The following is a 17,731-nucleotide window of genomic DNA, read 5'->3' on the forward strand; positions in this document are numbered from 1 at the left end:
CCAGCACCTTAGGGACATGGATGTTGGTGCTACATGATTGAAGGAATTATAAGCCATTGTTTTTAAATTTTATTTTCTTTTTTTTTGTTGCTGGTGTGTTAGTGTTTCCCAAAGATACAAAAGCAATCATACACACACACACGCACACACACACGCATACACCCACATACATACACACAGATACAGAGATTTATTTGAAGTAATTGGCTCATACAATTGTGGGAGTTGACAAGTCCAAAATCCAGAGGGCAGATCCACAGGTTGGAAATTCTGGTAAGAATTGATGTGCTAGTCTTGAGTCCAAATTCTGTGGTGCAGCAGGTTGAAAACTCACACGAAGTTTCTCAGTTGAAGTCTCAGGGAGGACTGCTATTTCTTTGGGAAACCTCATTCTTTGCTCTTAATGCCTTCAACTGATTGGATGAGGTCTACCACCTTAAAGAGGGTAACCTACTTTACTCAAAGTCTACTGATTTATGAAACATACCTTCACAGCAACATCTAGATGGGTGTTTGACCAAATATTAATAATTGAGCACCATAGCCCAACCAAGTTGACAAATAAAATTAACTATCACAGCTGGTATAGGGAAATACTATTTTATTTTGTATTTGAATATTGTATCTTATAACTTTATTAACTAATAATTTATCCATAGAGTTTTTTTAAAAATTTACTAAATATCCAAACATGTCTGCAATAAATAATGATAATTTTATTCCCCATTCCCTAAACTTACACTTTCTATCTCTTATTCATGCTTATTTGTCCTGAGTAAGGCCTCTATTAAAATGTCAAGTGATGGTAGAAGGCATGCTTGGTTCATTCTCAAATTCCATGGAAATTTTCGACATTTCATTAAGTATCATATTTGCTGTTTTTTTTCTTTTTTGCAGATTCCATTTATATTAAGAAGACATTTTCTAGTCCTAGTTTAAGATTTTTAAAAAGTCAACTGTTAAATTTATCAAATATTTTTCTGTACCTATTGAGATGATTAATGGTTTTTCATCTTTCACTTTGTTAATACGAAGAATTACACACATTTATTTTCAAACGTTAAATTTTTTATTCTTCTGTTAAATCCAATTTAGTTCAGTTGTGTATTTCTCTTTCTCTCTTTCACACATACAGACACACATCACTTGTATTGGATTTCATTTAGAGTTTTTGCACCTAAGCTTGTCAGTGAGTTTGACCTATAATTTTCATTTCCTGCAATGTATTTGTCAAGTTTTGATATTATGATTATGCTTGTCTCATAAAATGAAGTGTGACCTCCTCCCATTTTAATTTCTTGAAGAGTTGTATAAAATTGGCAATAACAAATCCTACCAAAAGTTTCTCAAGTTTTTACGTGTTTTAATACCCAAAGTTTTCCTGTATTGTTTCTGTATTGTACGTTTCACTATTTCATAACCTGCTCTTGTTAAAATTTTTTCCATTTCTTTGGATTTATTTATTTTCTATCTTGTGCTAGTATCTCTTCTGTAATAAGAATTTATAATTTCCATCCATGTTCTAAGTACTAATACAATGATAGCTTTCACTTCCAAATTATTCTTTTAATCTGTATATTTTCGATGATTTCTTTTTCATATTCCTTTATTACTTTAAATACATATACGTATTTTATTTTGTTTCTGATAATTCTAGTATCTGCAGGCTTTGTATATCTAAAGCCTACAGCTGCTGTTTTTATAATTCTTTTACTGTTTTAACATTTTATTTCCTTTTCAGTGTGGCTAGTTTTTGTGGGATGCGTCATATAGGTGACAGGAATCTTTGTCTGAATCCATGTGAATGTCAGTTTTTGCTAGGAATTTTCATCAAAGGTATTAAAATTTTATTTATTTTCAATTCCCAAGGAAAATCTGAGATAGGCAAGTTTCCCCAAAGTGTCTCTCTCTGTAGGGGAAAGTACAACTCTGCAGGTATTCTTCCCCTGAGAGTTAGGCCCTCCTAGATTTCCAGCTCTGCGTGTGGGAGGGATATGTGGGTGGGGAAAAGGGTGGGGTCTCCAACTGGGTCACCCATCCTATTTTGTCTCATTCTTCACCTTATTTTCCTTAGGTCTGTAAAAATGGCATGATCTAGGACCTAGCTTTTCATAATATGGTCCTCAGACCAGCGATATCAGCACCACCTGTAACTGTTAGAAATGCAGTATCTCAGGCACTGGCTCCAAAAGCTGTCCTTGTGGGTTTTTCTTTTTTGTTTTGGTTTCCCTTCCTGTCCAACCAGTCGTACACTTGTGTGTCCATTTTTCTGATTTTTCCTATGTACAATAAAAAGTTAACATTTAGTAGCAGTCGTGTTTAAGTCAGAAAAATAACCAAACGACATCGACACCAGTTCTTTCGGTGCACGCCGGGGTATCTGCTGGCTTCCGGCAGTTGCTGCTCGGTTGATTAAATACATCCGTGCGGATGAAATCCGTTTGCGCTCCTGCGCCTCTGCCAGTTACTTCCAAACTTCCCATCCGTCCTTCCCTCTCATTCCCCTCGGTAGCAAACCTTCGCCGTTCCTACCGCGGCCGGCCTCCTAGCCACCGCGAAGACCCGGAGTAACGGATTGAGGGCGTAGCTAGGGTCTCCCAGGGAGCACGGAGAACTTACAGAGCATGCGCGAAGAAGGTGCGCGCACATGCGCACTGGTTCCTGCAGGGCCGCGCGCCGGTCTCTCCGGGTAGCTCGGCGGCTGCGCGCGCGGTTGACGTGTTCCGGGGCTGCGGAGGCGGCGGGGCTCTGGGAGGGGAAGGCGCGGGGGGAAGGGGGAGGTGGGGGGCTGAACCCGGAAGTGGGGAGGCGCTGCGGCGAGCGCGCCCGGAGTGGAGCTCAGCGGCCGGGAGCCGGCGGGGGAGCCCTGGGTTCCCGGTAATGGATCCGCGGGGCGTTTGCCCAGGGGCTCTGGGTGGGAAGCGTAGCGGGTTCGCGGTTGGCACGCGCGTCATCCGCCGGGCCGGGGCCCGGGAAAGCCCCTCCGCTGCCTTTGGTCGTCCCTCCGGTTGACCCCGCTCCTCTGGCTCCGCGCCCCTCCGGGGCGTGTCTCCCGGGGCGGTGTTGGCCGAGGGACGCTTTCGGGTCCTGCAGAGCGGTGCCGCGCCCGCCCTGCGAAAGCACGTTAATGGGGAGACTCGCATTTCGCGGCCGCGACGGCCTTATTGTCACCCTCCCAGCGCCCCCAAACCGCGACCGCAGCCCCGCAGCCTGCACAATCGGTGATCTTGGAGGAATCTCTCCCTTTTCTGCCCGATTATTTCCACCCTGTTCGTGAATCGGGCCTGGAAGGTGTGCTCTGGCTTCCTTTAAAATTATTCTTTTGTTGGCTGTCTTTTCTGACACGGCCCTCCTTGTTCTCCGCCCTAAAAATCTTAGCCATGAGTGTAAACTATGACTTTACCATAATTTAGTTACAATTTAGAAAGAATTAGTTGACGAATGCCGTTACCTAATTCAGGATTCCTCTGCCATGGAGTTATTTTACGTGGTTCTTACTCTTTTTGCAGACCATGAAACCCTGGGGCACGCCCCTCCAGAAGCCGTTCTTCAAGACAATCTAGTTTTCCTTTATAAATCTCTTGCGATACTTATGAAGTTTCTTGTTCAGAAATTGCTGTACTGCAATGAAGAAAAGGAGAAAGGTTACTTCAGATCTTGACGAGAAGATCCATCTCGGCTATCATAAAGATTCTGCAGGAGGAAATGTTGCGGTGGAGTGTGACCGAGTGACCTGCACTCACTCTACAGAGAGACCCACTCCTGAGGCTCTTCGCTGTTACCAGGAACTTCCTCCCTCTCCAGATCAGAGAAAGCTTTTGAGTTCTTTGCAGTATAATAAGAATTTGCTAAAATATTTAAATGATGATAGGCAGAAGCAACCATCTTTCTGTGATTTACTTATCATAGTAGAAGGGAAAGAATTTAGTGCACATAAGGTAGTCGTTGCTGTTGGCAGTAGTTATTTTCATGCATGTTTGAGCAAAAATCCAAGCACTGATGTTGTCACCCTGGATCACGTAACACATTCAGTTTTTCAGCATTTGCTTGAATTTCTTTACACATCAGAATTTTTTGTGTACAAATATGAAATACCTCTTGTTTTAGAGGCTGCAAAATTTTTGGACATTATTGATGCAGTGAAGCTGCTAAATAACGAAAATGTTGCCACTTTTCAATCAGAGCTAACTGAAAAGTCATCACCAGAAGAAACACTGAATGAATTAACTGAAAGACTATCAAATAATCATCAGTGCAAATTCTGTAGTAGACATTTTTGTTATAAAAAGTCCTTAGAGAATCATTTGGCTAAAACTCATAGGTCCCTTTTGTTAGGGAAAAAACATGGGTTAAAAATGCTGGAGAGAAGTTTTTCCACAAGAAGATCAAAAAGGAGTCGGAAGTGCCCTGTTAAGTTTGATGACACTAGCGATGATGAACAGGAAAGTGGTGATGGGTCAGACAATTTGAATCAAGAAAATTTTGATAAGGAAAAGTCAGATAGAAATGATTCCGAGGATCCTGGAAGTGAATACAATGCTGAAGAAGATGAGCTAGAGGAGGAAATGTCAGATGAATACTCTGACATTGAAGAACAAAGTGACAAAGATCATAATGACGCAGAAGAAGAACCTGAAGCTGGTGATTCTGTAGGAAATATTCATGAGGGGTTGACTCCCGTCGTCATTCAAAACAGTAACAAAAAAATACTGCAATGTCCTAAATGTGATAAAACATTTGACCGAATAGGTAAGAAAAGAAAGCTTTTCTCTCTTTAATGACTTACTTTTCATGGATATTTTAAAGTTGATGATTAAAAACTAAACTTTGAAAGTAACTTTTAAAAAGAGTGCTTACTTAGGGAGGATACTTTGGTTTTCAATACATAGTTTGTCATGTTATTTTAAATTTGCTGTGATTCAAGAATTAATTTAAGTATTTATATTGGCTTTTATTTTTCTCTTCGTATCCCAATAGTGACAAATCATTAGATCATGTATTTGGTGTGAAAGATTCCGTAGTATCAATAATTATAGAGCTTAGACTTACATGAAAATTTAATTTTTCAGAGATAAGTGCTATTTTTGAGTCATTAAAGAAAATTAGATTATATTGGATTTAATGATTTCTATACTGTTTCCCCTTGTGTATGGTAATATACTTGTTGGTTATTATAATAATGATAAGTCAACTTTTTTCCTATTAGAAAAGAGTTTGTAGGAAATGTGGTCTCTAACCTTAAGTTTTATGTCAGTACATACTTAATTTCAAGATGTCTAATATTTGCTAGTAAAATAATTTTCGAAACCATCTTAAATGAACTGTTCCAAGTGAATTTTTAAATTTCAAAGATTAAGCAATTTCCATGTAAATCGAAGTTATCAAATTGTAAAATGTATTCTACCACATATAATGATAAAAAATACATAATTAGTGCAATCTGACCTGGTGAAATTACTTATACCATTTAATATATCCCCATATGTCTTGCAGTGTTGAGTTACTTATTTGTATAGGTGGAAATTGGTTTTAAAGGCACTGGTAATCATTTGCAATCAAAATATGTTACAGTATACACCAACATAACAGTGGTAACTTCTTTTTGCTTTTTATGATGACTTTTGAAATATTTTTCTCTTTGACTCAGAATACTTTTGACAATCCCCTTTATAATAATTACTATTCTAACTATAAAGCTCTGCGCGAACATGAATAAAATAACTTTTCTTGTGTTTATCAATTGGAAGAGCATATGTATTCAAGTAACTTGTTAAAGACAGGCTGGATAAATGTCGTCGTAGAGATACTGTACTCTACTATAAGGGATACTATACTTTAAGATACTATACTCTACTAAAACAAATACTATAAGAGTATATATGGAGAAGAGAACGGCTTTTTTGGATTGAAGTACGTACCTGAGAACATTTCATCTTTCCAATAAATTTCTTAGACTTTGTACTCTTAGCACATGCTTCCTGTATTCTGCCTTAATTGAGCTAATTTGACTTGGAGATGAATAAGCAGGGGTCAGTTCACAAATGACATTGTAGGTCTAGCATGTAGGTCTCAAACTGTCCCACTGAACACTATGCCTGTATAAGAGATGCTGTATAAAGAGAGGGGTTCTGTGTTCAAGTTGAAGATTGGGAAGATTATATATAATTCACAATCTGTATTAACTCTACCAAATTCTCTAGTAAAGAAACCTGTTAGTTTTGTTTAACCTAGCATTTCATCAAATCATTTTACCACAAAACACTTCGAGGGTACTGTTTTTAATGTCCCAGGAAGCTAGAGTTTTCTGCCTGTAGTTTGAGAAAACACCACTCAAGATTAAGGTGCTGATATACCAAGAAGAAGGCAAGGCATTTTGCAGCTTTTTTTTTTTTTTTAACCAAGTTCAGACCAGATAATTGTGGGAATCAATAGGTCGCATTGTAGGCTGATTTCTGCCTACCTTTCTGAATGTATTTTACATTACACCCCTCTTTTGTTTAGCCCCATTAGGGTTGCTTACTTTTCACCTGTACTTTCTTATCTCCATTACGTTAGCATATTTATGTCTATCTGTATCTTATTCTTACATCATGCCAGTTAAAAAGCATAAGTTATGGTGATATCAGATTGCCTGGGTTTTTTTGAATCCAGGTCTTGGGTGAGTCACTTAAGCTGTCTGTTTTTGTTTCCTCATAAGTAAAGTCAGATGATGCTAATAGTACCTTCTCAAGCGGGAGGGAGTTATGAGAATTAAATGGGATAGTTCTGGTGATCACTTAAAACGTTGCACAAAATCTACGTGTTCAAGGAATGCTAGTTATTATCTTTATTATAATCTGCCAAATACTGCTAAACAAATATAAAATGATGTATTCCTGAAGAATCTTAGAGTTTAATGAGTACATGCAAAAACACAATCATGTTACATTACATGTAATCTCATCAATATAAGTACAAAGGACTAAGGGAATCAGGTTAGGTTTCACAGAGCAGGTAGTATTTGAGCTGAGACTTAAAGAATAGGGAAGAATTTACAAGGCAGAAGGACCAACATGTGCAAAGGCATTGAGGTGTATTGTGTTCTGGACATTGCTGAGGTGTGGGTGGTTTCAAGGTGGGCAAGGAGGCATGATGAAAATGACAGGAGATAAAGATGGGCAAGTTGTGAAGGTCGGATTTTGAATGGCTTATATGCTATACAGAGGAGTTTAGATTCTATCCAGTAGGTGATGCAAACTGTTGAAAAAAATGTGACCAAGGAAACGACAGCTGTATAAGAGTTTTAGAAAGATGGTGCTGGCTTCAATGTGGAAAAGGATATTGGAAAAGGGAAAGGAAGGAATGAGAGCCAGAGAGATAGGAAGGATCATGTAGCAAAGGACCAGAAAGAGAATACAGCTTAGACTAGAAAGATGGGTGACACTGGGAATGGGATGTAGGATGAGGGTAGAGCAGAGAGTTACACTGAATGTAGGCTAGGTGAACTGGTGGTTGGTGGAATGAAAAGGATATGTAGAAGAAGATTCATGTAACTTACATGTCCTCTCATATCACCTCTATCAAAAGCCCTATTTATTAAAAAAAAAAAAAACAGTTCGAGGGCCACCTTTTTAATCATCTTCACATCATCCACATTCCTTTAATAGGATTTAAAAATGGTGACCCAAATTTTTGGTTATTTATCTATCTTATTAGATCATGAGCCTGAAGGTTATGTATTTTACTCTTGGTTAGTATCTTTAGTATCTCAAGTCATTTCAAATAAGTTTTCAGTAAGCACCTGTTTGCTTAAACTAAGTTGAAAGGTTGGTGTCTGACCTGACTTTGGGCTTGTAAGAAGCAAGTTAGGCACCCTTTCTACACTTCTAGCTTGGCTGCCTCAGAGTGGGTTTACGAGAGGTGAATAAGCTCTGAGACCTTCTGCTGGAACCATTAGCTCCACAATATGTAATCTACTAATTCGATTCCATTATTTTGGATCTTTTATCCTTTCTAATGTATTTACTAGTTGCTTGGAGTAAGACTCCTGATCCAGTTATATTTTTCCTTAGCCTACCAGCTGTCCTTTTCTCAGTGAATTCTCATGCAAATAAGAGTCCTTTGACCTTTCCCCTTATACCAAAAACCTAGTGGGTAAAAAGACAAAAATAAGGAGTTGACAGATGGGGTGAGACAGAAAATTTGGATATTGTTTCTACAGAGAACTAAAATCTTTCCTTGGATTAAATTCACAATCTCTTCTAGAGGTAGAAATGTTCTATACCTTTTTTAAACAAGTGTGACTCACTTCCATCCTGCCAGAAATTCCACTTGGCTCTTAGTAGAGAAGGGTTATAACAAGGGCACAATTCTCTACTTTAAGGCTAAACATTTTAATTACATATTCTTTAAGGTATGCATATGAATATTTCAAGGTACATTTAAGATTCAGCAGTATCAGATATCTATAATGAACTAATTTGGTGATGTTTCTCTTTGTAAAAACTGCATACAAAATTGGACCGTGGTAATTTTGCATGACCCATATGAGGCAATAAATTCTTCACAGGATCCAATTTGTTTATATGAAAATACCGTTAGTTTATGACTCCTGATTTGAGACAGTTCATGTTGGGATTCAGTTCAGAAAGATGCTGTGGATAAAATTTCTTAATGTTATTTATGTATTTTCTGTTGGCAATCAAAAATGCTTGGGTGTAGTTTAATATTCTGTGAAGGAATACTATTTTTTTACAGAAACTTTGATAAGTTTGAACATTTTGATATATACATTATTATTGAATCCCATACCCATAAAAGTGAAGAAACAGAGGTAGATGTTGACTTTCTTCTGAGGAATACTCTCCCTACACCCCTAACGATTATTTAAACATGAAATTTATTTGAAGATTAAAATTTATTTTCCCACTAGCCCCTGGAGCTCTACCTAGCTCTTCTGGGTCCAGCATTTCCTCAGAAGTTATGTCTCCTGTTCTTGTTCAGAAATTCAAATCCATGGAGAGAACAATTCAAATCCTGCAATGCCTATGTGCATAAAATTTGAATTAGTAACTTAAAAAATTCTTTAAATTCTTTAATTTATTTAGCTTTCTATGTTTTCATTGGTCTCTTTGACTTTGCTGAATTTATTTAAAATGATTTTAAAAAAATCATTAGGTTTACCTAATTTTGGCTATTTCAGCTTAAATTTCTAAACTTTCTTATTTATTTTTCTTGCTTAAATCTTTTTAAGTCTACCAGTCTGTAGAAAAGTGGAAGTTTAATCATCAAAATGGTTTTAATTTTTAATTTAACTGCCATTTCAGTGACTTCAATATTCAACTACACATAATTTTTACTTGCAAGCAATGAAGAAATTCCTGACTTTAAATACAGGGAAAATGCTACTAATTGTTATTTTTAACGTCTTTCCAGAAAAGACATTTTCATAGAAAACAAAAGATTTGATGAAAAAATTTTCTTATATTTTAAGATTTTTTTTTATTAAGTTACTGTTTCTGCTCACTTGGGAATAAAAATGAAGAGATTTAAGCATTCGGAGGTTGATAAGTTATCTTTCAATCTTAAGAGTCTGTGCTAAACATGTGTAGTTAATCCCTAGTTAAGAATGGACCTGTTCCAAAGATCACTTATAAGGTTAGTTATTTAAAAATCAGACTCTGTAGTCTTGATTTGTTTACATTTTTACATGTTTTTTTTTTTTTTTACCATGAGTGTGTATTATTTACATAATTTAAAAAGTGAGTTTTAAGAAAATGAAATGTGAAAACTTTCACAATCAAGGAAAACATTTTTTTTTAAATTCCACATAGTGACCTTTATCTTTTCCCAGTGTTATTAATAGATCTGATATCTTGAACCCAGCAAGGAAAGTCGTAATGGTAGGCTGTGTATATGCATGTGTAAATAAGTGGTTGGATATGCCTTAGCAGTGGCAGAGAGGAAACAGAGATATTAGGCAATTTTAGCAGTGGCAAGGGGAAAAAAGAAAAGTCCTTCTAGTGTTCTCAGAGGGCTAAAATCCCAGTTTGATCTGTTACAATGGATATTCATAAATCAGACTTAACCCTTTTGTAGATTTGAGGTATACCTACATGTGCATATTGTGACTAGTAACCCATGTGATAATAATGGCTTACATTTTTTCGCGCTTACTGTGTGCTGGGGTGTTTTACGTGTTCTATGTATTCTATTAACTCATTTACTTCTCATAACTCCATGAAGTATTACTAACTCAGATACAGAGAGGTTAAATTATTAGCTTAATTAAGATCACACAGTTAATTTAGAAGGTACCCAAACATTGACTGAGTTTTCTGACTATATGCATGTAAAATATACATAGACTATTACTGTGGTCTGTATCTAAATACTTAATAGATTTTTCATTCATACTTTTGTTTTTCTTTGCTTGTGATTGACATCCTTCCCCTTACCTTAAGGAAAATACTTTGGTTTCCTTTCCTCAGCTTTTTTAATGTGAGAAGTGCAATGTAATTAATTTTTAGATAATATACTACTTATTAAATACAGTCTTATATATGTCTAATAAATAGGTGAATCTGTTTTATTTTATTAAGTAGACAAATAATTATGATTATCTCTTTTCCTTAATGGCCTTGGAATAGTTGAGATTTTTTCTAATTTTCATGATATATATAGTATGTATCCTTTGTTTACATGCATGACTGAAATGCTGTATTTTCACATGAGCTTCAGCCTGAAGAAAAATTTATTTATACATTTATTGTGTAGGAGAGAGCAAAGCTAAGCTTTTAATTCAAAATTATTCTTCATATTGATGTTTTTTTCTTATTTTTATTGCCTTTTGCTTAGAAGTAGCCTTCACTGAAATTTCTACTTTAAGCTACTAGATGTGCGCATTTACACAGATGACACAGTAATAATAATAGACATTGTTAAATCATAACTTACATGTCAGACACTGTTCTCAGTGCTTTATGTGTATGTATTTGTTCGTTCTTATAACAGTCCTATAAAATAAATGCTATTATTATCCCAATTTTTCAGATGAAGAAAATTTAAAGAATAGAGAGGTTACTTATCCAATGTCATATATATATAGCCTGCTATGTAAAGAGCCAGGATTCATATCCAGGCACATGAATCTAGGGATGTACCTAATGAAAGTAAAGTATGAAAATAATCTTAAATGAAGAATAGATCTTTTGCTAAAGGTTAATTTTAAATTAAAAAAATACATTTAAAATTTTAAGTTCAGAGAATTTGCTGAGTTTTCAGAAAATTTCCTAAACCTCATAATTTTCAATATTTGTGAACATGAATAATTGTTTTTTTAAATGACCCAAGTTTCTGAGGAAAAGTATACTTTGAGCAGTAAGCCCAGAGCAGTTTTTAAGGTTTATCAGAGGTAGAAATATAGATAATCTTTTTGCTTGTTTTGTGTGTGGATTTGGGTGTGCATTTTAAATTTGGTAGGTCATGAGATTTTATTCCATTGTCAAGTTTCAGTCACAGTGTAGCAAATGTACTGACCTTAATCTCTCTCTTTTTTTAGGGAAATATGAGAGCCACACCCGTGTCCACACAGGTGAGAAGCCCTTTGAGTGTGATATTTGTCACCAGCGATATTCGACAAAGTCTAACCTAACTGTTCACAGAAAGAAGCACAGTAATGAAACAGAATTTCATAAGAAGGAGCACAAGTGCCCTTATTGTAATAAACTTCATGCAAGCAAGAAGACTTTAGCCAAGCATGTTAAGAGGCAAGTATTAGCTTGCTTCCGTATTGTGCCTTCCAATTTAAATATGTAGAAAGCTAAAAACGTCGAGGAGTGCTTGTCTCCAATTCTTTCATTGCTTAACCTTTTGCAGAGACTACAAATTAATTAAAAAAAGAGCGGAAGTGTTAATTTGTTTATATTTTTTATACTTGCCATTGAGATGAAGTTTTTGATTGTTAAAATAAAAATGTAGTCTATAAATAGTAGTTTAAGATACAGCATTTTGATTATCCTGTTTTCTGTCTTGGGATTCGGCAAAGATGTCTTCAGAGGTAAATGATTTTAGAACTTTAGGAAATTTATTTCTCATACTCAACTTATCTTTAATGTGTAAAGGTTTGTGAGATAAAGAATATTTAGTACAAGATTATATATTTAACTCCAAAAACTTAAATTTATTGAAATCTGGACTTAAAGAAATCAGGTGAATTACCTTGTAGATTATCTGTAAATAGCTAGGTTCCTGAATGTATTTAAAAGATAACTAGACTTTTCTTGGACAATTTCTACATAAATTCAGGTATCCATATAAATTTATTAAAATATTAATAATAATGATATCTTTGTTCTTAAAGAGGTTACATGTGCCTGTCTCCTTATGAAAGGAATCAGTACCTGATTCTTGTAATTACTATCAACAGATTCATATGGAATATTTAAGTAATACAATCTTTTTCTAATAATCTTTTTATTTTTCTCTGATAGGTTTCATCCAGAAAATGCACAAGAATTTATTTCCATTAAGAAGACTAAGAGTGAAAGTTGGAAATGTGATGTAAGAGTTTTTAATTTGTATTAGAAAACCCAAGTAAATGTAATGTTGCCTTTTGGGAAAGTAAGGTAATTAGGTTTTAAAGTAATGTAGCTTATCTCACTTTTAGAATCTTTCTTTCCTACAAAGCTATTCTAATATTTTTTGTAAATTAAGCATGGTAGTTTAGCTTTTAGATGATAGACCTAAGAAGTGGAAATCCTAGTTTTTATTGTAATCACTATGCCCTGTGTTTGTAGTTGTGTATATAAACTGTGCTATTACTATTGTAGAGAGTATAAAATATTAGAATTTACCACTCATTTCTGGGTATCTATTGCTACATAATAAACCACCTCAAAACTTAGTGGCTTTAAACAATCATTTTTGATATGTCTCACCCTTTTGTGTGTCAGGAATCCAAATTCGGGTCAGTGATTTGCTAGGTCATTCTTCTGTTCCTTACGGTGTCCACCGAAGTCACTCTGTTGTTTTCAGCTAGCAGACGGTCTGGTCTTGTCTGGGTATACTTCCAAAGTGGCTCACTCTCATGGCTGGTGACTGTCTTTGGTTGATGGCCAGGGTCTCAGCAAGGACCGTTGACCAGAAACTTCAATTCTTCTCCACTTTGGTATTTTCATGAGCCTACTTGAGCTTCTTTTTAGCATAGCAGCTAGTTTCCAAGAGTGAGTGTGTGTTCCAAGAAGCCTAGGTAAAAACTACAAGACTTTTTATGGCCTAACCTCAGAAGTCCCAGAGTATCACTTCCACCACATTTTCTTGGTCAAACAAATCACTACAACCTGGGTAGATTTAAGGGAGAGGAATTAGACTCTATTTTTCAGTGGTAGTAGTGGTAAAGAATTTGTGGACATCTTTATCTACTACACCTCTAAAATATTTTTTCAGTCTTTCAGGGAGTATTGTTTAAAGGAGTCACCAACTGTCATTTTTGCCGCCTTTGCTCCAAGGATTCGATTTATATATACAGCAAAATTCTAGCCATTTCTCTGATTTCAGCTTCTAGAAATGGTAGTTATTTATTAACTATAGTATTTGAATCTGTATAAGATGATGTCTTCTCCTTACTAAGTTTCACCATCCTCAGCTATAAAATGATAATGATAATTTTATCTACTTCATAGGATTATTGTGAGAAATAAATAAAATAATCTGTGAGTTACTTAGCACTGTGCCTGGAATATATGGTACTTGTGTTGTTATTAGTGTTGTTACTACAGCAGCCTACCCCACCTTTTTTGAAACATGATATGTGTCAAATTTCTTTAAAAGTTGCATCTTCTGACCACTTCAGAGATAATTTTTAAATGATTTCTTGTGGTTTCTTATTCATATTCTTAATCAAGTATATGGCAACAATAAAAAAGCCTTTTATTCCTGACATATAAGAAACTTAAAATATATACTTCATGGATTTGGAAATCCTGACTACAATTAAGATAGTAAGATTATTCTGTAGCCTATTAGAAATGTAAAGAGTTGAAACTCAGCTAACTTTAGTACTAATTTAAAATAATTCCTTGCTATATTTCCTCCATGGCATTTTTTCTGCACAATTAGAATTTAATTTTACTTTTTATTAAGTTTTCTATTGGGAGAAATTTCTCTTTACTTGAACTTATATGTTTTTTTCTCATTATGAGCTTTGTATTTTAAGTTTTAATTTGGGTTCTCTTACATTTTGTCTGCATTTTTATTTAGATTTGTAAGAAATCTTTTACTCGAAGACCACACTTGGAGGAACATATGATTCTACATTCTCAAGATAAACCTTTTAAGTGTACCTATTGTGAGGAACACTTCAAATCACGGTTTGCACGGTTGAAGCATCAAGAAAAGTTCCATCTGGGTAAGTTACTTTTTCTTAAAGCAGTCATAGCAATTATTGATTATCACATCATGCTGGTGGAGCCTGCTACTATTGAACCACTTTTTTTCTTTTAAAAGCCTTTTTTAGAGCAGGTTTATATTCATAACAAAATTGAAAGAAAGTACAGATATTTCCCGTGTACTCCCTGCCCCCCCACACACAGCATACCCCATTGTCAGCATCCCCCACGAGTGGTCCGTTTGTTATAGTTGGCAGACCTGCACTGACACACCACAATCACCCAAAGTCCACAGTGTACAGTAGGGTTCACTGTTAAGTCTCGGTGGTGTACAGTCCGTGGTTTTAGGCAAATCCATAGCAACATATATCCATCATTACAGTGTCATGTATAGTAGTTTCACTGCCTAAAAGCTCTCTTTGCTCTCCGCTTTATCTCTCCTGGCACCAGCCTCTAGCAACCACTCATCTTTTTACTGTCTCCATAGTTTTGCCTTTTCCAGAATGCTATGTAGTTGGAATCATACTGTATGTAGTTTTTTCAGATTGACTCCTTTCACTAATACAGCTGGCCCTCTGAATCCATGGGTTCTGCACTCATGGATTCAGCCAACTCTGGATCAAAAATATTTGGAAAAAAAATACAAATGAAAAATTTAGTATAACAACTATTTATGTGGCGTTTATATTGTATTAGGTATTGCAGGTAATCTAGAGATGACTTAAAGTATATGGGAGGATAATACACAGTTTATATGCGAATACTACACCATCTTATATAAGGGACTTTAGCATCTGAGAATTTTGGCATTTGTGGGGGAGTCCTGGAACCAATCCCCTGTGGATACCTAGGGATGACTGTGTTCCATTGTCAGGATACTCCACAGTGTAGCCCTTCACCTACTGAAGGATATCTTGGTTGCTTCCAAGTTTGGGCAATTATGAATAAAATTGCTATAAACATCTCTGTGGGGGTTTTTGTGTGGACAGAAATTTTCAACTCCTTTGGGTAAATACCTAAGAACGTGAAGGCTGGATCAGATAGTAAGCGTATATTTAGTTTGTAAGAAATTGCCAAACTGTCTTCCAAAAGAGCTGTACCATTTTGCATTCCCACTAGGAATGAATGAGAGTTTCTGTTGCTTCATGTTTTCACCAGCATTTGATGGTGTCAGTGAATTTTTGCTCCATTCATCTATTTGTGTATTTTTTCACTAATGCTACACTGTCTTGATTACTATAGCTTTTTAAGTAAGTCTCAAAGTTGCATAGTGTCAGTCTCCCTACCTTATTCTTCTTCTTCAATGTTGTGTTGGCTATTCTGGATCTTTTGCCTTTCCATATAAATTTTAGAATTAGTTTGTCAACATCCATAACCTTGCTGGGATTTTGATTGGGATTGCATGGAATGTATAGATGAAGTTGGGAAGAACTGGCATCTTGACAATATTGAGTCTTTATATCCATGAACATGGAATATCTCTCTTTTTATTTAGTTCTTCGATTTCTTTCATCCAAGTTTTGTAGAGCTGGTGCATATTTTGTCAGCTTTATATCTAAGTATTTCATTTTTGCGTGTTGTTGAACCACTCTTGGTGAACTTGGAATACTGGCTTAGATAAAGGAAGTCATATAAATTGGGATGAGTACTGTATATGTTGCAGTTTCTGGAGATGAGTAAGTATTTCTTTTCTTTTTCTTTTTTTTTTATGTTGGCAGATGTGTCAGGTCAGTGCACATAAACTGCATTTATTCACAGTTGATTGTTGGATAGGTTTTTTTAGTGCTTGGGATGAGGCATTTTTGTTTTGGAAACGACCCATTTTTCAAGGAATGGAATAAACTTAGTATATTCTGAATTCAGTATTGTATTTGATGAATTCTCTTCCTAATGCTTATGACCATCTAGACTTGTGGTCTAGAATTTCAGCGGTCCCCAACCTTTTTGGCACCAGGGACCGATTTCATGGAAGACAATTTTTCCACGGACCAGAGTGGGGGTGGGGGATGGTTTTGGGATGATTTAAGCACGTTACATTTATTGTGCAGTCGAACCTCTCTGCTAATGATGATCTGTATTTGCAGCTGCTCCCCAGCACTAGCATCACCACCTCAGATCATCAGGCATTAGATTCTCATAAAGAATGCAACCTAGATCCCTTGCATGCACAGTTTACAGTAGGGTTCTTGCTCCTATGAGAATCCAATAATGCTGCCACTGATCTGACAGGAGGCAGAGCTTATGTAGTGATACAAGTGATGGGGAGTGGCTGTAAACACAGATGAAGCTTCACTTGTTTACCGGCCGCTCATCTCCTGTTGTAGCCCAGTTCCTCTCTACAAAAAATTAAAAAGTTAGCTTGGTGTAGGGGCACGTGCCTATAGTCCCAGCTACTCAGTAGGCTGAGCCAGGAGGATTGCTTGAGCACAGGAGTTTGAAGTTGCAATGAGCTGTGATGACACCACTGCACTCTATCCCGGGTGACAAAGCGAGACTCTGTCTGACACACACACTCACAAAGTTGTTCTTTCATAGTATTCCACCTCAGCATTTCTAAGAGACAATCATAAAAAGAAGTTTTTACAAGTTACCAAAACTGTAGTTGGAGACATGTTCATGATTACGTGTTTCATGTGAGAAATTTTTAGAGATTAGTTCCAGGAAAAATAAGTTTTTATTGGAGAATTGATGGCCTTGTTTCTTTCTGAAATTAAAACTTTAGGTAATCTTCTTGGTCCTACCTTGTAGAAATATCTTAATAAAATATAGTAATTTTTATGACTAACAAATTTGCTTCTACCTTTTTTTTTCTGTTCCTGATTTTCTGTTTCAACTTTTATTAAATATATCATTTAGTAAATAAATAAATATTCTAATAACTATGGGTAGAAATTCTAAGGTGTAAGTGTAGTTTCAATATAAATTTTTTTAAATGTCAAAACTTACAAATTAAAGTAAGTTGCCTTGCATAGTACTTTCCCGTTAGTGAAAGTATACAAGCATATAACCATAAGCTGAACTGATCAGCTATTAAAGTTGTTGAAGAGGGAATTACTGAAAAGTGATTGAACTGCAAGATTTTTCAGCATATCAGTAATGAGAGGTGTTCCCAAAATGCTAGGCATTGAGGTTTAGCTAACCTGCTATTTAATGTTCACTGAGAAAAATACCCAAGGGAAGTCCATACTACATTCAAAGTAGTAAATATTTATTGAACAACTGCTAACTATGAGTAGCTCTGTGTTAAGGTCTGGGGATACAGTTCCTGCCAAATTAAATTACAGTGCAGTGGGTAATCAAGCCCGTACATAAATCATTACATTGTAGTGCTGTGCACACACAGATATTTTGAAAATGACTAGGTA

The 17,731-nt window shown here is 35.8% G+C and overlaps 1 protein-coding gene across 1 annotated transcript in view; it reads left to right on the forward strand.

Moving 5' to 3' along the window:
• The first annotated feature begins 3,557 nt into the window (after positions 1–3,557).
• Positions 3,558–17,731, forward strand: part of ZBTB41 (zinc finger and BTB domain containing 41) — a 37,926-nt gene continuing 23,752 nt past the window's right edge. The window contains exons 1-4 of the mRNA XM_012650460.1: positions 3,558–4,749; positions 11,540–11,747; positions 12,471–12,540; positions 14,239–14,386. Coding sequence (XP_012505914.1) covers positions 3,627–4,749; positions 11,540–11,747; positions 12,471–12,540; positions 14,239–14,386 — 1,549 coding nt within the window. The 5' untranslated portion in view covers positions 3,558–3,626. The remainder of the gene's footprint in view (positions 4,750–11,539; positions 11,748–12,470; positions 12,541–14,238; positions 14,387–17,731) is intronic.

Source organism: Propithecus coquereli, unplaced genomic scaffold (assembly GCF_000956105.1).
Source record: "Propithecus coquereli isolate 6110/MARCELLA unplaced genomic scaffold, Pcoq_1.0 Scaffold328, whole genome shotgun sequence".
In the NCBI taxonomy this organism is placed as follows: Eukaryota; Metazoa; Chordata; class Mammalia; order Primates; family Indriidae; genus Propithecus; species Propithecus coquereli.